This window comes from Scyliorhinus canicula, chromosome 11, assembly GCF_902713615.1.
Source record: "Scyliorhinus canicula chromosome 11, sScyCan1.1, whole genome shotgun sequence".
Lineage (NCBI taxonomy): Eukaryota > Metazoa > Chordata > Chondrichthyes > Carcharhiniformes > Scyliorhinidae > Scyliorhinus > Scyliorhinus canicula.
The window spans coordinates 165,340,684-165,366,779 of record NC_052156.1 but is presented as its reverse complement, the minus strand read 5'-3'; the positions used below and the strand labels follow the sequence as shown (position 1 = coordinate 165,366,779).

Genomic DNA, 26,096 nt, shown 5'->3' with positions numbered 1-26,096 from the left:
GTGCGGCAAATATTTCTATATTTTTCTAAATTTTTTTAAATTTCTGAAACAGAGGAACATGCAGGGATAGAACATAGAACAGTACAGCACAGAACAGGCCCTTCGGCCCTCGATGTTGTGCCGAGCAATGATCACCCCACTTAAACCCACGTAACCCGTATACCCGTAACCCAACAATCCCCCCATTAACCTTACACTATGGGCAATTTAGCATGGCCAATCCACCTAACCCGCACATCTTTGGACTGTGGGAGGAAACCGGAGCACCCGGAGGAAACCCACGCACACACGGGGAGGACGTGCAGACTCCACACAGACAGTGACCCAGCCAGGAATCGAACCTGGGACCCTGGAGCTGTGAAGCATTGATGCTAACCACCATGCTACCGTGAGGCCCCAAATGTGGGGAGAGGGTGGGGGGGGAATGGGGACTACACAATTTGATCTTCAGGAGGCAACAGGCAGAATAAATCCCTTCTGTGCTGTTATGATTCAGTGATATGGAAAGGGGCACCTTTTGATGAAGTGTGATTGCTTCATTTTATTGAATTTCACCATCACATTTTACTGATGGTCACAAATAACATTGGGGCTAATTCCATTATTCTGCTTTCTGAGAGATGATGTATCGAAGCACAATGGAGATGAAGCTACAATATTGTAGGCCCAGCCATTTGATCATTTTCAGGGTTGTAACATGCTCCACGTCCCGGTCACCCATCATCGCTGTGCCTGCTGTGGTACCTGGTTGAGCAGACACCTGTACTTTAAATCCGGACCCTTCTTCTCAAATCCCTCCACCACCTCGTCTCACCCCTACCTCTGTAATCTCCTGGCACAGAACGCTCCGAGATATGTGTACTCAGTTCTGACCCCTTGACACCATCTGTGGTGCCTTCGATTTCCTGGGACTCAGAATCTTCTCTCCAAATCCTTCTGCCTCTTTCTCTCCTTAAAGCTGCTCCTTTCACAATCTACCTCTTTGACCTGCCCTAATGTCTCCCTCTGTGACACGGTGTCAAACGGTGTTCCTGTGAAGTATATTTTACAGTATTACGGGTGCAGATAGACATATATAAATAGAAATTGTGCTTGTTGTTAAAGATGGTTCGTGCTATTTTTGTTTCCAAAGGAAATGTTAGGGTTTTGGAAGGTGGGGGAATTATTTTCATCCCTTTGAAGGTGTTCCAAAAGTTAACTTCAGACATGCACCAATTGAAATCTGCCCTGTCAAATAAGAGTACCTTTTTCTTCAGCCTTACTGAAGAGGGGACTTTAAATTGAAATATTTTTCTCCGGGGTGACATTACATCTTAAAACAAAAGTTTAACACACAGGGGGCCAGAAATGCTGAACGGTTACCAGCGAGCATTTTGCCACTGCATTACGGAAAACAAAAATCAAATGTTGTCTCCAAGATGTCCCTCTTGGCTGTTCTTGACTTTTGGGCCAGTGTGTGGAAGGGGTTCAGGTTTTCTAACCAGACCTAGATCATTGATCATAGAATTCACAGTGCAGAAGGTCTATTCCAGACCGGATCAAGAATTCACCACAAGACCCGTATCGAGTTTCATAAAACTCGAGTTACGCATGTTGTAACTTTGTAAATTGTGCCGGAGTTGGTTAGTGAAAATAAGCAGAACAGTTTTCCAACAAATAAATTTGTTTTTTGTCACAAATGGATTGAATATATCTCGTTAGTAACAATAAGCGCAATGAGGCATTAAAATAAATGTGATTACATTTATTAAACAAACCGGACGTCCATCACATTTAAACTCATTTATTCAATGCAGTAATTCACAATCTGTGAGATGGTGCTTTTGTCAATCGTGCCAGTGGAAATGGCATTTGTTAGGGTCACAGAGCTCAATGTCAGTAGGTGCCTTGGGCACTCCGATGATGTTGGCAGACATTCATCGTGTTTGCAGGCAATCTTCTATTTCTTGCTTTGTGGTGTGTTTTCCTTTCTAACTTTGTGTATTTTCCGTGCGTTCTCCCACTCCCCCAGGCTGTCGCAGGGTCCTGGTGTGTTTCCTTTTTCTAGTCCTGGTTTGCTCCGTTCCCTTTCCCTCTGGATGAGAAAGATAACACTCTGGGAAGGTAGGACAATCGCAGACTTCTTGAAGCACTCCACTCTTCAAATTCACTGGCTTACCTCATGCCAGTCACTCCCCAAGTACAAACATTCCAATGTGCCAGCCACTGTCCCACTCATCCCCCTGTCCATCACCACTCTCAGTTTCCCAATGTGTTTCCAAGTTCCATGGGGCAGCACAGTGGTTAGCACTGCTGCCTCACGGCTCCAGGGACCCAGGTTCAATTCCAGCCTCGGGTGACTGTCTGCGCGGAGTCTGCACTTTCCTCCCGTGTCTGCGTGGGTTTCCTCCGGGTGCTCCGGTTTCCTCACACAGTCCAAAGACGTGCAGGTTGGGTGGATTGGCCATGATAAATTGCCCCTAGTGTCCAAAAAGGTTAGGTGGGGTTACTGAGTTACGGGGATAGGGTGGAGGCATGGCCTTAAGTGGGAAGCCCTTTCCAAGGACTGGTGCAGACTCGATGGGCCAAATGGCCTCCTTCAGCACTGTAAATTCTCCTTTCCCTGTATGTTCTGTGAACTCCATCAACGTGTATGTCCTAAAGTTGAATTTGTTTTTCTCAGCTCTCTCTCACTTTCTCCCTCTCTCTTTCTCTTTTATAATCTGCTTCTCACCAATATTTTAATAATAATAATCGCTTGTCACAAGTAGGCTTCAATGAAGTTACTGTGAAAAGCCCCTAGTCATCACATTCCGCCGCCTGTTTGGGGAGGCTGGTACGGGAATTGAACCCGCGCTGCTGGCCTTGTTCTGCATTACCAGCCAGCTGTTTAGCCTACTGTGCTAAACCAGCCCTTGTTCTAGAATCTTCCAGTTTAATTTTTCTTTCAAAGCCAGGAAAGTCGCCCAGAAACTATGGAAATAGAGAAGCAACTCTTCACTCTGCCACCTGTCCGCATAACCTTCGCCCCAAACCTTCAATCATCTGCATTTTGAAATCATTTTAGTGTTTTCACATGTTTCTCTTTGTAGCCTCCATCCCACTCAGGCATTCTGAGCTAGTTTCTTCCACCTCTCCTCCCTCTTCCCACTGAAAGATATTCCATCAGCTTTCTGACCCCTGAAATTAACCCAGTGCCCTATTCCCCTTGTTTTGGGAATTGACCACTTGTAGAATATTGAAAAACAAAAATACAGTGAATGTGTTTTTACCTTGAGTTTAAACGTTGCCTTGTGTTGCTTGGCTCTCTAAGAACATAAACACTTCCAGATTATATAGAACCTTGATTATATCACACTTGGGATCCTGTGTACAGTTCAGGTTGCCATTTTACAAAAAGGATGGCGCAGTGAAGGGAAAATTGCTGGAAAAAAAAGTTTACAAGGATGGTACCAGAACGGTGAGGGTACAGCAGTCAGGAAAGACTGGAGAGGCCGAGACTCTTCTCTGGAAAAGAGAGGACCAAGAAGTCACCAGATAGAAATATTTGAAGTTATGAAGAGGATCAGTAGGGTGAATGAAGAGAAGCTGTTTGCATTTGTGGGGAAGACGTCAACTACAAGACTGTCATCAATGAACCTGATAAAGAATTCAGGAGAAACTTCTTTATCCAGAGAGTTTGAGAACGAGGAACTCAGCGGGAATATTTACGGTGAAGAGCAAAGATGCCTTTCAGGGGAAGCTAGGCGAGAGCATGAAAGAGAAAGGATTGCAAAGGTGAAGGGTCAGATGAATTGGGGTGTTCATTTGCAGCATAAACACTAACAGGGAACCAGTGAGTAAAATGGCGTGTTTCTGTTCTGTAAAATTCGATGCAATTCTGCGTAAGTGGCACTATAGCAGGAGCCAACATCTGAACGTGGTTATCAATTGTAAAAACCCATATGGGGCACTAATATCCTTTCGGGAAGGAGGTCTGCCACCCATACTGAACAGATATTGGGATTTCCACCAAACGAGGGTCACCCACTCTCTGTGAAGGTCTGCGGAGACTTCCCGACCCTGTGAGAATCCAGCCCTGCATTCGTCCACTCCCTTCGGAGCAGAATCATGAAGAGTGCTGCTCTCTGCAATCTGCATCGCTGAATTAAAGGCAAGTAACAATGGCCCGACAACTGATATTTAAAAATCAGTTGTATCTGAATTTTAATAGAATGAAATAAGAAGAAAGCTTTGACTATATTCCTCACTCCCAATGGCTAACTCTTCATAGAATTCTCATTTTCTTTGTTCAGTCCACTTTCATTGCTTTTTCTCGATGATTGACACATTGTCTGGGCATCTTGTGTATTCTGCCTTGCCTGAAAAAACAGTATTCAGATTGTTTGATCCAGCTGGTTGAGTGTCAGGTGGTTGAAGTAAGTAAAATTCAGTCTCATCATTAAAATTCTACACATCAATGTCTTCGTGCCTGAGACCATTTTCACTGTCTTGTCTGTTTCGGAATAACTGTGAGCAAAAAATATAATAATGTCCTAAAATTTGACAGCGAAAATAGATATAGAGGCTCCTCACAGTGCGTTTGGCCAATACAGTTCGCTATATTCATGGCATTTTCTTGTTTTGTATAAGCTGCTGGCCTTTCTTAGCCCCATGTTAATAGAGGAGAGTTTAACAACCGGCACAATGAGCTATTGATAGACTGCCCGTGCAAATACTCAAGGTCTTACAGTTGTAGCAGCCAGATTCTGCAAGGCTGTTGGACGTTGTACAATGCACCTCACTGTGGACAGCCATCTCCAAAAGGTCAGCTCTGAACAGAACGAAGTTCAGAGTTGAGAATGAACTGCTCCCATAAATATCACTGTTAATGAGTGGCCTTTTTCTCCATTCTCACAGGCTGCCGCAGCCTCTTGTACAACTCACTGGGTGTCAGTTAAAGTGCCTCGTGTAAGGTGGCTCCCCAGCCACTCTGAGCAAAGGTTTGAAGAGATATTCCGTTGCAATTTTTGCCTGTAGAGCTTGGGCAGCAGGTGACAACAATTGCACGGTTGTTCCTGACCGGTTTTGGATGTGGAATAGGCTTCTGGGTCCTCTCTGGGAATAACGCAGAAGGGCAGAAATCTGGACCCTTTGTAGCATCACCATGACTCTGTCCGCGAAACTGGAAGATCTGGAAGTTAAGGTGGAACATCTTCTCATGGATGTGTTTGTAAGTACTGTGTACTTTATCCTGTTTAGAAAAGTGAATGGTGTGTTTAAAACCTGGAGCGACAGTCAGTAATTCTGAGCGAAGTCTATAAGGAATGCTCTGTTAAGAGTGTTGGAAAGTCTTGAAGTTTCTGAAGATCAGTATTGGTGTAGATGGTCGACGCGTTTTAGAACACTATGATCCAGCACTGCTGTGTTGTGAACGTGACAATCCTTGCAGTCTGAGAATTTCATTTTCACAAAACTATTTTAAGGGAGTTGCTTAGGAATTAATCAGTTCCTACTCACTGCGATAGGCCATTAATTGGCGACTCAATGGTATGTATGCAGGTACCTCCGTGGTTCAAGAAGGGGACTCACCACCCCCCACTCAGGGGCAGTTAGGGCCGAGTAATAAATGCTGGCCCTGCTAAAGATGCTCATAGCCCATGCTCGAATGGAAAAACATCACAATGCTGGTCTTTAAGTACAAAATAGTGAAATGGCGGATGCAGCAGGTTTCCCCTACTGCTTCACACTATCAGCACCGGACAGTGCAGGACACCCCTTCACAGGCTGTAGCCCTGCAATCTTCAGCACTCCAGTAAAAGTGGGGGAACTGGAACCAATCGAAAATCCATCAAGCAAACATTGCCTTGTGTCTAATCAAGAAAAACGTTAATTTGCTCCAACTATTAATATTCAGATTTATCTGCAGAATAAATTAATATTTCCCCAGCGTTGGTGAACTGTGGAGTATTATCCCCCATAAAATAGATTTAGCAATTCATTATTAATGATGCAATTTAATATGTGTGTGCATCAGGGGTAAACGCATGTTGGGAACTATTGGTTTATGGAAATAAAGTGGGTGGCACATACTTCAGGGTACAACAGGTCCAAATGGTGCAAGTACAACGGCAAATTTACATTATACAGTTCAGTTTACGGGTCAACATATTTTTTCGCAGAAATAAACTCAATTAATTTGGTTAAATTAGTCGTTGATCCTTGATTTCCTGACTTTGGATAATGAATGTTGGTAAGAGTATAGAGTCATTCATTACTGAGAGTGTAAATAGCAGCTGTCTTCTCAATGGTCTGAATGAATAAAACATTGTTCACCATTTCAGAGCAATAGATTTGCTATTGTATTTATTGCAATGAGCACTGTGCGATTTGTGTTTACTCTTAGTAAATCTCTTGGTTGAGAAATCCTCTTTTAGTTCGATGGTACAAGGCATCGGCTGTCGTAGTGACAGCCCCTGTTAGTTAAGTGGTTTTATAACCATTTGACTTCACCACCTACGAATGAAGACCTTTGATGGCTCAGAAACGTGGCTTTTGTACATGATAAATGTTTTTTCTCGCTGTGAGCATACAATATTTATTAACCATTAATGGCCGTCATACCACCAACAGAAGCATTCGACTGTATTCATGTGAAAGATATTGTGTAATATATACAGTGTGTCGAATTTCAATGATCAATTATTCATCAGTGATTGTCGAGTGAAGTCACCAGAAAACGTTCTGGCAATTGAAACACAAAGGGCTAAATTTCCATAGCGCAGCTCCCCAATCCATTCAGCGATCAGAAAGGTTTCCCGGGGCAGGATGGTAACTGCATTGGTAGTGTTCTGAATGAAGTCAGACAAACGATTGGCAGATTAAAGGTCCCGTTTAGGAGTAGGGAGGGTCACTGACATTTCCTCCAGCTCAACAAAGGCAGCTTCCCTGTGGCAGGGCTGGAGGGGCCTTAGAGCCAGAGGCTCCAGTTACCAAGGAGGGGCTGCTTGCAGGGAGGTCTCCGGCAGCCAGGCGTTCCTCGCCGGCCTGGCACCTCTGAAATCTCATACTAATATTCTTCCCAGGGGCCACGTCCATTTTGAGACACCACCACGATCACCAACCGGCTTCAGCAGCACTCACCTCCCTGATTAGCCAGAGCAGTGGCAGCACCAGGAGTCCAGACAGGGCGGCGAGAGTGGAGCTGCCTAGTCAGGAGATCAAATCCAGGAACACCTCCGAACCAGTCTCACTCCCATCGAGTGTGGGCTTGGGATCCCTAATGTCAGGGTCCCAAGGTCCATGGGAAAACCTTGCCTTAAAGTCTTTGCAGGAATGACAGGCAACAGTTTCGATTTTAAACAAAAAATAAACATATTATTCTAAATGAACACAGAATACAAGAGACTGAGCCCAAGTTTATATTCCCATGAGTTTATTCAGGAACAGTCAACATCAACAGGGAAACGGGACTCAACAAACTGTTGGGATTGAGGGTGGACAAGTCCCCAGGACCGGATGGCCTCCAACCTAGGGTGTTAAAGGAAGTGGCCGCGGAGATAGTGGATTCATTGGTTATAATATTCCAAAATTCCCTGGAGACGGGAAAGGTTCCAGTGGACTGGAAAAAACGCTAACGCCATGCCCCTATTCAAAAAGGGAGGGAGGCTGAATGTGGGAAATTACAGACCAGTTTGTTTGACATCTGTTCTTGGAAAATTGTGGGAATCAATTGTCAAGGACTTACTATCAGCTCATTCTGAAAGCCAACGTGCTCTCCATCAGAGTCTGCTTGGTTTTATGAAGGGCAATTCTTGTTTGACTAATTTGCTAGAGTTCTTCAAAGATGTAACAAGCAAAGTGGATAATGGGGATCCTGTAGATGTAGTATATCTGGACTTCTGGAAGGCGTTTGATAAGGTGCCGCACAGAAGGCTAATTTACCAGGTTAGATCACATGGGATTAGGGGTAAATTATTCGCTTGGATAGGAGACTGGCTGATGGACAGAAGACAGAGAGTTGGGATAAATGGGTCTTTCTCTGGATGGCAAGATGTAACTAGTGGGGTTCGATCCTTAGGCCCCAACTATTTACACTCTATATTAACGACTTGGATACAGTGATAGAATGTTCTAGAGCCAAATGCGCAGATGACACAAAAGTAGGTGGGACAGTAAGTTGCAATGAGGAAATAAGAACCTTCCAAATGGATATAGAGAGGGTAGGAGAGTGGGCCAAACTGTGGCAGATGGAGTTTAACGTGGATAAATGTTCGGTCATGCATTTTGGTCGGAGAAATGGAAAGGCAACTTATTATCGAAATGGGGCGAGACTCCGGGGTGCTCCATTGCAGAGGGATCTGGGCGTCCTCGTGCATGAGTCACAGAAAACGAACATGCAGGTTTGTGCAGAATGTGCGGCTGATAAGAAAGAAAGTGAATGGAATATTGGCATTTATAGGTAAAGGAACAGAGTACAAAGGTAAGGAAGTGTTGTTGCAACTCTACAAGGCATTGGTGAGACCCCACCTGGAGTATTGTGCACGGTTTTGGTCCCCTTATTTGAGGAAAGATGTAGTGGGATTGGAGGCAGTTCAGAGGAGGTTCACTAGGTTGATTCTAGAGATGAGGGGATTGTCGTATGAAGAGAGATTGAAGAGTTTAGGCCGATTCTCTGGAGTTTAGAAGAATGAGGGGAGATCAAACTGAGGTTTATAAGATGATAAAGGGTATGGATAAAGTAGACGTGGAGCGGATGCTTCCTCTTGTGGGGCATTCTAGAACGAGGGGTCATAGTCTTAGGATAAGAGGTAGCAACTTTAAAACAGAGATGAGGAGAAACTACTTCTCCCAAAGGGTTGTGAATCTGTGGAATTCGCTGCCCCAGGGTGCGGTAGATGCTGGGACAGTGAGTAAATTTAAGGAGGAGTTAGACAGATGTTTAATTGGTAATGGGTTGAAGGGTTATGGAGAACGGGCAGGACGGTGGCATTGAGGCCTGGATGGGATCAGCCATGATCCAATGGCTGAGCAGACTCGATGGGCCAAATGGCCTAATTCTGCTCCCATATAGATATAGAAGATATAGAACAGTACAGCACAGAACAGGCCCTTCGGCCCTCGATGTTGTGCCGAGCAATGATCACCCTACTCAAACCCACGTATCCACCCTATACCCGTAAACCCCCCCCCCCCCAAACCTTACTTTTTAGGACACTAAGGGCAATTTAGCCTGGCCAATCCACCTAACCTGCACATCTTTGGACTGTGGGAGGAAACCAGAGCACCTGGAGGAAACCCACGCACACAGGGGGAGGACGTGCAGACTCCACACAGACAGTGACCCAGCCGGGAATCGAACCTGGGACCCTGGAGCTGTGAAGCATTTATGCTAACCACCATGCTACCGTGGTTGTTCATATCTTATGAACTTATGAACTTCGGCAAAGCAAATGTCCCCAAGCTCTCTGCAGTAAGTTCAACAGCAAAGCTGCCAGTCTCTCAGCTATCTTTAAAATACATTTTATCCTGTGACTTCAATTCAATAATCATAATAATTAACAATAACAATCTTTATTATTGTCACAAGTAGGCTAACACTGCAATGAAGTTACTGTGAAAAGCCCCTAGTCACCACATTCCGGTGCCTGTTCGGGTACACAGAGGGAGAATTCAGAATGTCCAATTCACCGAACAGCACGTCTTTCGGGACTTGTGGGAGGAAACCGGAGCACCCGGAGGCAGACACAGGAAGAACGTGCAGACTCCGCACAGACAGTGCCTCTTCAGTCTAATTGACCCTGTCAGCAATATGACTCGACCAGTCCAGAACTCTCATGGTTAAACCTGCAGTTTCTCAGACGAGGTGGATTGGCAGCGCTTTTTTTTCCCAATGAAGGGACAATTTAACGTGACCAATCCACCTAACCTGCACATCTTTGAGTTGTGGGGGTGAGGCCCACGCAGACACGGGGAAAATGTGCAAACTTCACACGGACAGTGACCCGGGGCTGGGATCGAACCCGGGTCCTCAGCGCCCTGAGGCAGCAGCGCTAACCATGCTGCCCACAGTCATGCTTCAGGAAGGATGTAAAGTCTTTGAAGAAAATGCAGAATGGATTGACTAGAATGACTCCAGGGATGAGGGGCTGCAGTTAAATGAGTAGATTGGAGAAGCTAGGATTGTTCTCCTTGGAACAGAGAAGGCCAAGAGATGATTAAAATCATGAACAAATTTACATAAAGTAACTAAAGAGAAACTGTTTCCAATGGTTTACGGTCGATTATCAGAACATGTTAGATTTCAGGTGATTGGCAAAAGAATCGGAGGTGTTCACAAGAAATCTTTTTAATGCCAAGCTAAATTGTCCCCTAAATGTCCAATGTTGTGAGGGGTTACAGGGAGAAGGTGGAGGATTGGGCCTCAGTAGGGTGGTCTTTCGAAGGGTCGGGGAGTGCTATACTGTCAGAGGAGGTGTTAAACCAAGATGGGCCGAACGGCCTCCTTCTGCACAAGGGATTCTATGTAACAGATGTTTGGGATTTGGAATGCTCTGTCTGATGGTCGGTTGGAAATAAGAGTCAAGTGTAGCTTTCAGAAAGTGAATTGGATAAATACTCGAAAGAGTAAAGATTGCAGAGATATGGGGAAAGAGCAGGGAGTGGAATCGACTGGGTTGTTCTTCGAAAGAGCTGGCACGGAACTCGATAGGCTGAATGACCTCCTCCTGAGCTGACCTCTGTGTGCCGTTGGGAGAGTTATGAATCGTGTATATTTCAGTAATGGCAGTGTGAACATGTACGCTACACGGCAGATAGAGTGACAGCATGAACAAGTGTTTCATTAAACAAGATGGGACACAGAGAGGGAGGTGATGAAGCAAAACAATTTGCGTTGCAGAAATTGTAAATTCTAATCGATCGTTAGTGTGTATTAATTCATTCATAGAATAAGAGGTCAAAGACACAGCTGAGGCTGCCAGATAACATTTGATAAACTTCCAAACAAAAGGTTATTTGCGAAATGCAACGCTGTAGGGATGCAGGAAATGGATCGCAAATTGGGCGAAGGGGAGAACATAATAGATTCTTGTTGGAGCGGTTACGTCAGGGTAGGAAGGGACAGAGGGGAGTGTTGGAGCAGTTACATCAGGGTAGGAAGGGACAGAGTGGAGTGTATCGAAGGTCAGTGTTAGGACCGCTGCTGTTTCTCATTTATATGAGTTTGAAAGGCAGTGTGAACGGATAAAATTCACAGGTGATACCAAACTGGGGGATGAGAGAGTTCAGAAATTCTAGAATTAATTAATTATATAAATGAGCAGATGGAATTTGACATAGCCCAGTTTGAAAGACTGGAGAGGAAGGAAAAATGAATGACGTGCACCCTCCAGGAATTACGCTCGACCAGCTATTGCTGAGGTTATGAAAATGATTTGGGACCTGATTTTAACTCTGAGTGAAAATAGGTTTGGAGTGAGCTAAAATTGGGCCTTAATTAGTCTGTGATCAAAGTGTCCGCCAACTGAGGCACAATGTACGTCAAGAACGTCATCAGACTGTCGAACGATATAGGCAAGTCCGTAGGTTACAAACAGAGGAAAGCCATGATCAAATTGTGACAGGCCACCCCCTAAGAAATTATCAAAACTTTTAAAAAATATATATTTTTCTCCTTCCTCACATTTTCTCCCAAATTTACTCCCACCAACAATAAACAATAATCAGTAACAAATATGTCAATCCGCATAACAATAACAACGATCCCATCCTCGCACCAAACCCCAAACATCAGCCCGCATGTTCACACAAACAAATAACAAAAATGAATCAGGGATCGCCCATAGTCGCCCTTAATACACAAATTGGATGTTTAAGAAATGTACCTTTAAGAAATGAGGCTGATCATATTACTGAAGGGGGGAGGGTCACAGGGGGGAGCTGAGCTCACTTTTGCTTTTTGGGAGTTTTAGTTTCAGTTTGAAGAAAGCTTGGGTGTGGCTGTGAGCTGCATTGCTGGTGATCTCTGCCATGGAGGACTATCTCTTAATCTTTTGGTGAAATCGGAATTGCAAAAAGGTCTCAGTATTGAATATAAATCCAATGTGCTTCTTTTTGAAGGATTTGTTAAGTCTTTTGGATGTGTAAAGGAACAGTTTGCAGGATTGGGTAGTGTTGTATTATTTTCGGGGTTACCTTTGAAGTAAGGGGTGTTAAGAGATTCAATGTTTATTTTAAAGGTTAATTTGAGTTCATGGAATAAACATTGTTTTGTTTTAAAAACCAAATGTTCATAATTGTAATACTACACCTGGGGAACAAGCCGTGTGCTTCAAAAGCAACAATCCATTAAAGGTGGCTGAACTCCATGATACATTTTGGGGTTCTGAAAACATCTCTCCCATAACAATACACACAGCCCCCCCTCCCCCCAACCCTCCCACCCATCCCCCCCAACTAATGTTCGATGTTATCCAGTTCTTGAAAGTGCATAATGAATAACACCCATGAATTGTAGAACCCCTTCTTCCTTCCCCTCAGTTCAAACATAACCTTCTCAAGAGTCAAGAATTCCAGCAGGTCACCCCGCCACGCCAGGGCACAGGGTGGAGAGGCTGCTCTCCATCCCAGCAGGATCCGCCTTTGGGCAATCGACGAGGCGAAGGCTCCAACATCTGCCTCCGCACCCGTTTCTAACCCTGGCTGGTCCGACACCCCGAATATGGCCTCCCGGGGGCCCGGGTCCAGCTTCACACGCACCACCTTGGAAATTACCCTAAACACCTCCTTCCAGTACTCCCCAAGCTTTGGACAGGACCAAAACATATGAACGTGATTAGCGCCCCCCCCCCCCCCCCCGCCCCCCCTCCCCGCCACCCCCAGCAAAGCTCACACCCATCTTCTATTCCTTCAAAGAATCGGCTTATCCTCACCCTCGTGAGGTCTGCTCTGTCCCACCTTCAACTGTGTCAGCCCCAACCTCGCACACGAGGTGGAGGCATTCACTCTCCGGAGCACCTCACACCAGACCCCCTCCTCTATATCCTCTCCCAATTCTTCCTCCCACTTTGCTTTGATCACTTCCAGTGGTGCCTTATCCTCTTCCAAAATAGCTCCGTAAACTGCTTCTCCCCCTGCAGTCCCCCTGTCGTCAGTACCCCCTCCAGCAATGTGGAGGCCGGTTCCTCTGGGAAGCTCTGTATCTCCTTTCTGGCAAAATCCCGAACCTGCATGTATCTGAACACTTCCCCCTGCTCCAGCCCATACTTCGCTTCCAGCTCCTTCAATCCTGCAAACCGACCCCTAAGAAATAAATCTTTTAGCGTCTTAATCCCCTTCTCCTCCCATTTCCGAAAATTTCCATCCCACCTCCCTGGCTCAAATCTGTGGTTCCCCCGAATCGGCATTTCCCTTGACCCTGCCCCCAATCCGAAGTGTTGCCGAAACTGCCTCCAGATTCTCAATGAAGCTATTATTACCGGACTCCCTGAGTATTTCCCCGGAGCTATCGGGAGCGGCGCTGTTGCTAGTGCTTTCAATCCCGACACCCTGCATTCTGACCCACTGGGAATCAACCCCTCTGATATTATCAAAACCCAAGAGTGATGCGTAAGCATTCAGGTCCTATCAAGGGCATTTTGGGGTGGGCAATAAATGCTGAGCCAGCCAACGATGCCCACATCCCCTCAATCAATACATTTTTTAAACAATTAGAAATGGTGATAAGAAGAAGCCCTGGCTGGTACCTGGCCTCAGAGCGATAGGGATCCTCGAGGGAGTCCGCAGAGTCCTGGCATTCCAGAGCAACTTTCCAGAAAAAACATAATATGGAAGTGCAAGTCGGGAGTGGAATTCCGTGCCATGGGGTCTTTTACGCTCACCCTGACAGAGGGCCTTGGCTTAACACCTCCTCTGACAGTACAGCACTCCCTCAGTACTGTACTGGAGTGCCCTGGAATGGGATTTAAACACTCTGTACTGGAAAGCATGTTAACAAATAGGTAAACCTCCACCTGTGTAGCATGTAATGGGCTCGGTTTTATTTTGTTTTGTTTGATTATATTATTGTATAAGGTCTCTGGAAGGATTTATTACGTATAAGGCACTGTATAAATATAAATTGGTGTCATCTCACCCAGGAGGGAAGCACTCGAGATCCAGTACTGGAGCAGCAGAGAGAACAGTTGCTTTCTTAAAAGCAATATGGAAAGGGTGGCATGGTGGCACAGTGGTTAGCACTGCTGCCTCACAGCGCCAGGGAAGCGGGTTCGATGCCCGCTGGGTCACTGTCTGTGCGGAGTCTGCACGTTCTCCTCGTGTCTGCGTGGGTTTCCTCCGGGTGCTCCGGTTTCCTCCCACAGTCCAAAGATGTGCAGGTTCATAGAATTTCATAGAATTTACAGTGCAGAAGGAGGCCATTCGGCCCATCGAGTCTGCACCGGCCCTTGGAAAGAGCACCCTACCCAAGGTTAACACTTCCACCCTATCCCCATAACTCAGTAACCCCACCCAACACTAAGGGCAATTTTGGTCACTAAGGGCAATTTATCATGGCCAATCCACCTAACCTGCACATCTTTGGACTGTGGGAGGAAACCGGAACACCCGGAGGAAACCCACGCACACACGGGGAGGATGTGCAGATTCCGCACAGACAGTGACCCAAGCCGGAATCGAACCTGGGACCCTGGAGCTGTGAAGCAATTGTGCTATCCACAATGCTACCGAGCTGCATTGTGCTGTTCGGTGGATTGGCTATGATAAATTTCCCCTTAGCGTCCAAAAAGTTAGGTTGTGTTGCGGGGATCGGGTGGGGGCCTGACCTTAGGTAGGGCGCTCTTTCAGATAGTTGGTGCAAACCTGATGGGCTGAATGGCCTCCTTCTGCACTACAGGGATTCTATTCTGTGGTTCGATGAAACACTCCTTACATGCAGCACTCTCCTGCCATGTACATTATATGGTAATATCATTTAGATTGAGTTGGGTTGATGATTGCTAATACATTTGAAAAGGAGTCCTTCAACCAGAAAGTAGTACCACTGCCTTTGAGGTCTCAGTGATGAGGAAGGAGTTGAGGAATAGCCTTGAAAAGAGACCCCCCCCCCCCTCGAGAGTTAATCTTTCAGGGATGCTCAAACCTATGATGCCTCTGCATTGAAAATCTGAATGATTCACTTGCGAGGAAGGACAAATAGGTGAAACATTTCCACTTGACTCTTCCCAGATCTCTAGTGAAGTGTTAGAAAACCTCGGTACCTCGGTACCTGCTTTCCTGTGGTCAGCATTGTTCTTCGTTGAACAGCAACCTTTCAAATAATCTCAGCACCTCCAAACACCGCTCCCTTGGTAGATGCGGGCTGGATTTCTGCTCTTCCATTTCTCTCGGACAGTTAGTGGGCCTATGGAACACTCCCTGCAATATAATTGCTCCAAGTTCTATCCATAAGGCTTCATTTGAAGAGCCTTCCTAGACATCATCCCTCCGTACTGCTGTAATTGATTCCCTGATCAAAATTGTGACACCCCCTCTTTTTTTTACCTCCTTCCCTGTCTCAGCTGAAGACCCTACATCCTGGAATATTGAGCTGCCAATCCTGCCCCTAGCTCAACCATGTCTCAGTAACAGCAATAACATCATACCACGGTTTTATTTTGTGCCCTCAACTCATCTGGGCAGCACGGTAGCACAAGTGGATAGCACTGTGGCTTCACAGCGCCAGGGTCCCAGGTTCGATTCCCCGCTGGATCACTGTCTGTGCGGAGTCTGCACGTTCTCCCCGTGTCTGCGTGGGTTTCCTCCGCGTGCTCCGGTTTCCTCCCACAGTCCAAAGACGTGCAGATTAGGTGGATTGGCCATGATAAATTGCCCTTCGTGACCAAAAAAGGTTAGATGGGGTTATTGGGTTACAGGGATAGGGTGGAAGTGAGGGCTTAAGTGGGTCGGTGCAGACTCGATGGGCCGAATGGCCTCCTTCTGCACTGTATGTTCTATGTTAAAAATTGGCAACAAGTGACAGCATTGGCTCCCCTGCTGATGGTGCAGCCGGTCAATAGTATGGTTACCATTGGCTTGATCCACGATCCGTTACATTCAATGGGGAGGGAGATGGTGGAGGTGATCACGCACCCAAACCCCCATGCCTTATTTTGGGGGCTTTCCAATTTAACCCTCATAATTTTTTAACAGCTCATGGTTTATGTGGGAAATTTTAAGTATAGCTTCCTACATGTTGAGAACTCCTGCATTGAAGTAAGAGCCTTTTAGAATTAAGACGCTTGCAAACTCACAAGTTGCAATTGTTGGCACTGTTGGGTGTATCTACTCCACAAGAACTGCGGCGAATCAAGCAGGCAGCTAATCTCCACCTTCTCAAGGGCAACTCGGGATGGGCAGTACATGCTGACCCAGCCAGCGACGCCCACGTCCCCGAAAGTGAATTGAAAAAATATTGTTGGCAACGTGAAATTACTGATTTCATTGAAGAGCCACAAAAGACGATTGGATCCATTCCCGATCCATTTGAAATTACAAGGAGGTGGGTTTCAGACAAGAAAGTTCTTTTTTTAAAGCTGGTTCGAATTATAAAACAGAATCTACTTCTTGTTGTGAGTCAAAAAGGCTGAATGGCTTTTCCCTGTATTTATGTTTCCTACCGATCATTTTGAGGGCAGACGTTTATATGATCGTTCCCAAAACCTGTCACTGATCTTTTCACTTTACTGTTGACTTGTCATTATGTTTTACTGGCCAATGCTATGAATGACAGAAATGCAGCACAGAATTCCGCACACAGAATTCCACATATTCGGCCCATTTGAGACTATTGCCTTGTTCCATTATTTCAGTTATCAATTGTGAGGGATGTGGTAGAACGTTTGAAAGACTGGCAATTAAACTTTGTAGATAGGAAGCAGTTTCTTGCTTCAACCCAACAGAACAAACGTCAGCCTTTGTTTGTAGTGAATATTCACTTTGTGAAACTTTTAACTTCTGAGTAACGCACCTCCTGACCACTCCCCTCCGCCCCCCCCTCCCCCCAAAAAAAGCCTGTCCACCACCTACAAGACACAAGTCAGGATGTACTCTCCACTTGCCTGGATGAGCGCAGCTCCAAAAACACTCAAAAAGTTGGACACCATCCAGGACAAAGAAGTCCACCTGATTGGCACTCCATCCACCACTTTAAACATTCACTCCCTTTACCACCGAAGCACAGTGGCAGCTGTGTGTACCATCTACAAGATGCACTGCAGCAACTCCCCAAGGTTCCTTAGGCAGCACCTTCCAAACCCACGTCCACTACCATCTCGAAGGACAAGAGCAGCAGATACCTGGGAACCCTGTGGTGTTCTTTGTGTTTTAGTTACTCAGGATGGATGTTGTGGTGTTCACAAAGATCACACAAGCAAAGTTCAATAACAAAGCTAACATTTATTACACTACTTAATATACAGCTCGACCACTTACCCCTATAGCAAGCAATAATCTATTCAACTACAATCTACACTGTACTAATATTTGTCTTGTGCACTCTGGCTTAAATTGTACTCTTCACTTTCCTACACTCTGCTCTACACTCTCCCAGAAGGCTGAGAGTTGGTCCTTTTTATAGGTCTGTTCCCAGCTCCATCTAGAGGTGATTTTAACCCTTTATATACTAGACATTCTACATAATGTCACAAACCCCACCACCTGGAGGATTCCCCCCAAGTCACCCTGACTTGGAAATATATCGCTGTTCCTTTGTTGTCACTGGGTCAAGATCCTGGAGCGCCCTCCCTGATAGCGCTGTGGGTGTATCTACACCACATGGACTACATACAGGGGTTTAAGAAGGCAGCTCACCCGCACCTTTGCAAGGGTGATTGGGGATGAGCAATAAATGCTGTCCTAGCCAGCGACTCAATAAATGCTGTCCTAGCCAGTGACGCAAACTTCCCAAGAATGAACGATTGACAAAAAAAAACAAAATCTGCCGCCCCTTCTACATTGGTCCTGATTTTCCTGCCCGTCTCTGTCTGTGGGGTGGAACATCAGGCATTGTGATAACGGACAGTTCACCCACGCTGCCCACGTTTCAGCAAAGCTACCAGCTCCACCCACTGACTTTCAGCGATTTTCACATACTTCCATAAAACCGAGGGTTGGTGTTGGCCGAGTTGCTGTATGTGCTCCCACTGTGGCTGCACAACTCTGTATATATTTTATGGTGACTGAATGTTGGCTTTGCATAATGTCTCAATTATGGATGAAGATTCAGTAAGTTTTGACAATGTGACAAAGGTTGTGAAAGGTTGAGTTGTGTGATTATTCTGCGAAAAACAAATTGCGATTCCCTCAGTCGGAAATGATTTGCATTGTGATCTGTTCACGTTTACAAAATTGGTCACAGCTTATTTATTTTCACTCAAACGTTTCCCAATTTATCCTTCAATTCCTTCTGCCTCTGAGTTACGAGGGTACAAATGGCTGCTGTGCACACACCAGATAATGAAAGGCAAAGCCAGACATTTTGTTGGAGTCTTTAAACTCCAGTGTGATGGGAGTCAGGAGAGGAGGTGGGGGTGATACTTGACATTTTGCAGTTGACTGCCAAATCCTATCGCGCTTCTGGATTTGTTTTTTTAATGCAGAAATGCATTGATATTTTTAATACATTTCATTGTTGTGAATAGTGTAAAGCATTTCATTAAATGACCCATCTTTGCCCCTCCTAAACATAGGAACATAGGAACAGGAGGAGGTCATTATACCACCGTAAGAAGTCTTACAACACCAGGTTAAAGACTTCTTTCTGTGCCCACCCCAGTCCAACGCCGGCATCTCCACGTCATTTAACTAGTCGAGTTTGTTCTGTCATTCTGTGAAACCCTGGCCAATCTGTTACAGAAATCCATCTACTCACCTTTGTCCCAAATCCCTTAATATCTTTGATTAACAAAAATATATCAATCTGAGAATTAAAATGATCAATTGAGCCAGCTGTTTGCGAAAGAGAATTCCATTCCCTTTGCTCAATGAATTGTTTCCTAATTTCGAGTGTGAATCATTTTAGGCAATTAGTTCAATCAGGGGGTGAAATCGGACATGGTTCGCGGAGCTGGTGGGATTACACTTCGTAAAAGTGCACACGTTCGCTTGCGTAAAAGAAAACCTGATGTTCAGTCCCATTGACTTCAATAAGCCTGAATTCCTGGTGTGGACCATGATTGATGGCAAAGTGACCAAGTGTACGCCTTGTCCCCTCTGCTCTATAATGTTAAAAACATTTAGTGCAGGGTTGGGGGAAGAGAAACTCATTGAGGCCACGTATGTCTTACGTTAATGAACTATTAGGAGATGCCATTAAAGTTTATCACAATAACCCTCGCCCCACACACACACACATACTTTCCCTTTCACCAACATCCTCATCTGCTTATCGTTTGACTGACGATTTTGCTCGACATTATTTTATCAATTTTCTTTCGGATTGGATGATTTCAGCGTAGCTCCAGCTATCCCCTCTCCCAATGGCCACATTCTTCAATGGAGTATTTGAAACTTGATCTCTAATTATTATAGACACAGAGAAAGGGTTTCCTCAGTCTCTCAAACTCATAACCTGTTCTCCCTGAACTCGTTTAAGGCTCGTTAACGTAACGACTATGATTTGTCCCTGAATGGTTTAGTACTCTCATTAGTCTAACAAACATTTACCTTTCATAGCTTCACCTTTACTCCATCAGCTGTCGCTGTTTTTAACCTTGCTTTTACTTTGTTGACAACTCTGCCTCCCGGTCATCTGCAAGTGTGCAAAACTTTTCCTTCCCCCTTACAACACAAACTCCCTAAAAAGCCCCAAGATCGACCAAAATTAGAATATTTTGCCAGCATTTTCGTAATCTCGGACAGGATAAAAAAAACAGGATGGCATGATTACCAATCCTGTTTCTCAGCTCTAGCCACCTCTTCACTTCCCTTTCGCTCTCTTAGATTTCTCTATTCCATCAATATTGGATTGACGTGTATTCCTTCCCACTTTCTTCCCCTTCTAAGCCATTAATACCCCTCGCTAATGTGCCACCACACTGAAACTCATCGTGCTGTTTCTTATTCTAACATACGCTTTTCCAGGATCTCGGAATGATGGAATTACTTGGATGGGATTCTCCGACCACCCACCGGGTCGGAGAATCGCCGGGGGGGGGGGGGGGAGGGGGGGGGCGTGAATCCCCCCCCCCCCCCAACTGCTGAATACTCCGGCGCCGGGGTTTGGCGGGGGCAGGAATCGCGGTCGGCGGCTGCTAACAGCGCCCCCCCCCCCCCCCCCCCCCCCCCCGGCGATTCTCCGGCCCGCGTTGGGCCGAGTGGCTGCCCATTTTCGGCTGGTCCTGCCGGCGTAAATTAGAGTAGGTACTTACCGGCGGGACTTGGCGGCGCGGGTGGTCTCCGGGGTCCTCGGGGGGGATCTGGCTCCGGGAGGTGCCCCCACGGTGGCCTGGCCCGCGATCGGGGCCCACCGATTGGCGGGCGGGCCTGTGCCGTGGGGGCACTCTATTCCTGGATCAGAAATTGGCTAGTTGAAAGAAGACAGAGAGTGGTGGTTGATGGGAAATGTTCAGAATGGAGTTCAGTTACGAGTGGCGTACCACAAGGATCTGTTCTGGGGCCGTTACTGTTTGTCATTTTTATAAATGACCTAGAGGAGGGCACAGAAGGATGGGTGAGTAAATTTGCAGACGACACTAAAGTCGGTGGAGTTGTAGACAGTGCGGAAGGATGTTGCAGGTTACAGAGGGACATAGATAAGCTGCAGAGCTGGGCTGAGAGGTGGCAAATGGAGTTTAATGTGGAGAAGTGTGAGGTGATTCACTTTGGAAAGAATAACAGGAATAAGGAATATTTGGCTAATGGTAAAATTCTTGGTAGTGTGGATGAGCAGAGGGATCTCGGTGTCCATGTACATAGATCCCTGAAAGTTGCCACCCAGGTTGATAGGGTTGTGAAGAAGGCCTATGGTGTGTTGGCCTTTATTGGTAGAGGGATTGAGTTCCGGAGCCATGAGGTCATGTTGCAGTTGTACAAAACTCTAGTACGGCCGCATTTGGAGTATTGCGTACAGTTCTGGTCGCCTCATTATAGGAAGGACGTGGAAGCTTTGGAACGGGTGCAGAGGAGATTTACCAGGATGTTGCCTGGTATGGAGGGAAAATCTTATGAGGAAAGGCTGATGGACTTGAGGTTGTTTTCGTTAGAGAGAAGAAGGTTAAGAGGTGACTTAATAGAGGCATACAAAATGATCAGAGGGTTAGATAGGGTGGACCGTGAGAGCCTTCTCCCGCGGATGGAGGTGGCTAGCACGAGGGGACATAGCCTTAAATTGAGGGGTAATAGATATAGGACAGAGGTCAGAGGTGGGTTTTTTATGCAAAGAGTGGTGAGGCCGTGGAATGCCCTACCTGCAACAGTAGTGAACTCGCCAACATTGAGGGCATTTAAAAGTTTATTGGATAAGCATATGGATGATAAGGGCATAGTGTAGGTTAGATGGCCTTTAGTTTTTTCCATGTCGGTGCAACATCGAGGGCCGAAGGGCCTGTACTGCGCTGTATCGTTCTATGTTCCTCCGCGTCGGCTGCTGTGGTCCTCCACGTTGGCCGACGCGGAGAAGACTCCCTCCCCCCCCCCTCCTGTGCATGCGCTGGGGTGACGCCAGCACACGCTGGTGCTCCTGCACATGTGCTAACTAACACTGGCCGCCGGAGGCCATTCGGTGCCGGCCGGCACGGTGCCAAACTCTCCGGCGCCGGCCTAGCCCCTGAAGGTGCGGAGGATTTCACACCTTTGGGGCGGCCCGACGCCGGAGTGGTTCCGCCAGAGTTGCTCGCCCCGCCGGTTCCCGCAGAATCCCGCCCCTGTTCCTCTCATTTTCACACGTGTGAAATCTCCGGGAGGTCAGTAGCCAAGCCCGAAATCCCCAAATCTCACTCACCTCGCCATCTGTCTTTTCCATCACGGTAGCACTCTGTGCTTTGGGTGTCGGCTTCCTAGTTAACAAAGGGCAGGAGATTCTCTCAGTTCACTCTGAATGGCCGGGGTGACACGTCTTGCCCTCGGTAGGAGGTTCATGTGCAGTCAGGTCCCTGATGATTTCAGCCATTTTGTCCTACAAGCCAAACTTTTAAAGGCATTATTGTTCATCTAGAAATGCCGGCTTTATTAAAAAAATACTTCACACACTATCGTTATGGTAGCATTGGCACATCACCTCAAAGAGAGCTGGTTCCAGCTCCAGCCTCCATATCCCCAGAGTACAGCTCAAATTGACATTCAGAGGCGAGAATGACAAAGGGACAAATTGCCAGGACTTGACCATCAGTGCTTTCAGACACATCCCGATGGTCAGTTATAAATCACAATCCAGATGGACAAGAAAGAGGGTTAACTTCCCATACAGTCTGTGGTGACAGACAATAGTGCAGTAATCTGTCACCATGTGATACACAGATTGGACGTACGACCACTTACACAAGTGTGATTGAAGGTTCAGTTTTGCCAGTAATCACTGAAGCTTTCCCTTGTCAAATCTGGCATTCTGCAGAGAAAATAAATTCCTTGAGCAGATGAAACCGTATTGATTTTGAGTTGGCTGAAGGGCAATGTGCAATGTATAACCACACAGCTGAAAGACAACCATGTTACAAATAATTGTACATTACTGAGAACTTGTGAAACATTACAGCTAAGTAGGCAACAAATTACATTTTATGTTGCTCTTCATGTGGAGAAAAATATTTTAGAGAATGGGTATCAGACATTTGCATAAAAAGACTTTGCACATTTGATTGAAATTTATTTTTCTGGTCCTATAATGGAGGAATGAATCCATCCCTCAACACTTTAATCCCTGGGTTTCAGCAAGCAGCAAATGGTGACTCAGCTGAATGTGGGTTGGCCCAAAAATGTCTAGATTATCCCAGACCTCTAAATTCTGCACTATTCCCATGCTGTGAAACACATCGATGGTAATGCTTCAAAAAAGATTGGGAAAAAGATTGGTTTCCTCAAGGATTGCGCAGTCAACGTCGTTTGTAACATTTTCTGGCCAATTGCAATGTTTCATTCCCCACAAAATATGTCCCATGATTTTTCACTTTACACATGAGAAAGACATGTAACTGGAGACGTGTCTTCAAGCCACATTTGGGAAGCGGATCATGTTACAGACATTTGGTAATCCTGTTATAGGTTGAGTTCATTATGACCAGCTCTTTGAGGCTTTCTCCCCCAAACTGCTGACACATTTATTTTCCATTCATGACTCATGATGCTCCAGCAGCTTTTATTGATTAGAGATACCACAATGCACAGGGTATATTTGTAATACCCACATCCTGCAGGCATTAGGTTTAATCACAATTCCACGAGAGTAGGACACAGCAGTATGCAGAAGCATTGTCAGTACCGTGGACAGTTTAATCCTTATTGTGGGAAGCTTCTGGGTAGAGGGTGGCACAGTGGTTAGCACTGCTGCCTCACAGCTCCAGGGTCCCAGGTTCAATTCTGGCCTCAGGTGGCTGTGTGGAGTCTGCAGTTTCTCCCCGTGTGTGCGTGGGTTTCCTCCGGGTGCTCCGGTTTCCTCTCACAGTCCAAAGATGTGCAGGTTAGGTGGATTGGCCACGCTAAATTGCCCCTTAGTTTCCAAAAGGTTAGGTGGGGTTATGATGATAGGGTGGAGGTCTGGGCTTAAGTAGGATGCTCTTTCCAAGGGCTGGTGCAGACTTGATGGGCCGAATGGTCTCCTTCTGCACTGCAAATTCTATGATTCCAGATTTAGAGTGGTCAATACCCTTAGATTTCCCATAACATTGCCTCAGAAACAAAAACGTGAAATGTGAAGCAAATACTTTAAGCATTATTCTTAATCCCCATTAACATTTTTCTTGCAAATCTCCATGTGGCTTATTGACGTAATCTGATAATCCTTCTTTTCTGATTATTCCTCTCACAATAAATCATGTTTGTATTTGGAAACGTCCGCGTTTATCTTTGTGTGCTACTTGCTGAGGCTATTGTGTTTTTTTAAAATTATCTATTTACCTCTTAACATCATGAATTACAATTAAATCTGCTTTGGCTTCTCATCAATACCATTCATGTGTGAAGAGAAGGAGAGCGGGGGGGGGGGGGGGGGATGTGGAGGGAAGTTTCAGAAGCTCTTGTGCTGCCAGAGTAAAGTCACCATAGTCCCAGATGACCATAGGCTGTTTTCCCCTTTGAGGGGGAGAGCTGACTGGTGGGGGTTTAACCTGAGGCTCCCCCTTGGCTCACCGCGAGGCCCAGCACGTCAGCTTCACGTTTGGTGGGACCTGTGGTAATCCCGAGGGGCAAGGTTGAGATTATCACAGGACCCACCAAACTTGAACCTGATGCGGTGGATCTCGCGGTGGGCCAAGGGGAGAACTCCTTCAGGGGGTTGTCCCCAAACTCCATCCATGGGCCACCCCCCACCCCCCAATAATACACTATCTGCCCACCCCGCCTCTACCAGACCCTCCCCATACCCCCGGCTCCCTAGAGGCTCCCAAAACAAGATAACCTTCCAAGAGACCCCCTTAATAGGGAGAAGCCACCAGGGACCCTCTTAATAGGAGACCCAGCACAGGGTCTTCCTTAATAGGGAGACTCCCTGGGACCCCCTAATTGAAGGAACCCCCCACAGAGACCCCTAACTAAAGGAACCCCCCCACAGAGACCCCTAACTAAAGGACCCCACCCCCTCCCTCCACAGGGGGGGTGAATCATTGAAAGCTGAATTAGGTCTGCTGGTCCCACAGTAATATTACAATCATTGGGAATCCGGGGCAAATTCTCCATTCACAATTCCTTATCCATAGAATCTTTACATTGCAGAAGGAGGCCATTTGGCCCATCTGGTCTGCCCCGATCCTCTGAAAGAGCACTGTACCCAGGCCCACTCCTCCGCACTATCCCTGTGACTCCACCGAACCTGCACATCTCCAGACTGTGGGAGGAAACTGGAGCACCCGGAGGAAACCCACGCACACACGGGGCAAAAGTGTAAACTCCACACAAACAGTGACCCAAGGCTGGAATTGAACCTGGGTCCCTGGGGCAGTGAGGACTCAGTGCTAACCACTGTGCCACTGTGCCCCCCGTGAATCAATCTGCGCCTGCATGCAGCAAAACCTGGACAACATTCAGCTTTGGTTGATAAATGGCAAGTGACAGGCAGTGACCATCTCCAGCAACAGTGTCCAACCACTTCCCCATGATATTCAATCGCATCATCACTGAATCCTCCGCTAAACGTATCCTAGGGGTCACTGGACTGGACCAGCCACATAAATAGTAATGAGCAGGTTAGAGGCTGCGGATTCTGCTGCAGGTGACCCATCCCCTGACTCCCCAAAGCCTGTCCATCACCTACAAGGCACAAGTCAGGGGTGTGATGGATTACAGGCCGGCTAGCCTGGCATCAATAATGGGGGAGACGCTGAAGTCCATTATAAAAGAGATGATAACCATAGAATCCCTACAGTGCAGAAGGAAGCCATTCAGCCCAGCGAGTCAGCACCGACCCTCGGAACATTTGGAAAGCATTAATGGGATTGGACTAAGCCAGCATGGATTTGTGAAACGCAAATCATGCTCAGCAAATTTACGGGTATTTTTTGAGGATGTAACTAGTAGAATAGATAAGGGAGAACCAGTAGACGTGGTGTATTTGGACATTCAGAAGACTTTTGATAAGATCCCTCATCAGAGATTGATGAACAAAATTAAAGTGCAGGGGATAGGGGGTAATGTATTGGCATGGATCGAGAATTGGTTGACAGACAGGAAACAGAGGGTGGGAATAAATGGGTCTTTTTCCGAGTGGCAGACAGTGACTAGTGGGGTTCCGCAGGGATCAGAGCTTGGGCCCCAGGTGTTCATGATATATATAAATGACGCGGATGAGGGAACCAAATGTAACATTTCCACGTTTGCTGATGACACAAAACTGGGCGGAATTGTGAGTTGTGAGGAGGGTGCAAGGAGGTGCAGTGTGATGTAAAACAATTGAGTGAGTGGACAAACATGTGGCAGATGTAGTACAACGTGGCAAAATGTGAAGTTATCCACTTTGC

At 46.3% G+C, this 26,096-nt stretch overlaps 1 protein-coding gene across 4 annotated transcripts in view; it reads left to right on the top strand.

Moving 5' to 3' along the window:
- Positions 1 to 26,096, top strand: part of frmd4a (FERM domain containing 4A) — a 734,343-nt gene that overhangs the window by 258,006 nt on the left and 450,241 nt on the right. Inside the window, exon 1 of one of the 4 annotated variants that reach the window (XM_038811945.1) lies at positions 4,929 to 5,191. The exons of the other annotated variants lie outside the window; for them this stretch is intronic. Coding sequence (XP_038667873.1) covers positions 5,126 to 5,191 — 66 coding nt within the window. The 5' untranslated portion in view covers positions 4,929 to 5,125. Of the gene's footprint in view, positions 1 to 4,928; positions 5,192 to 26,096 lie in introns of those variants that run through there. 4 annotated transcript variants of the gene reach the window in all.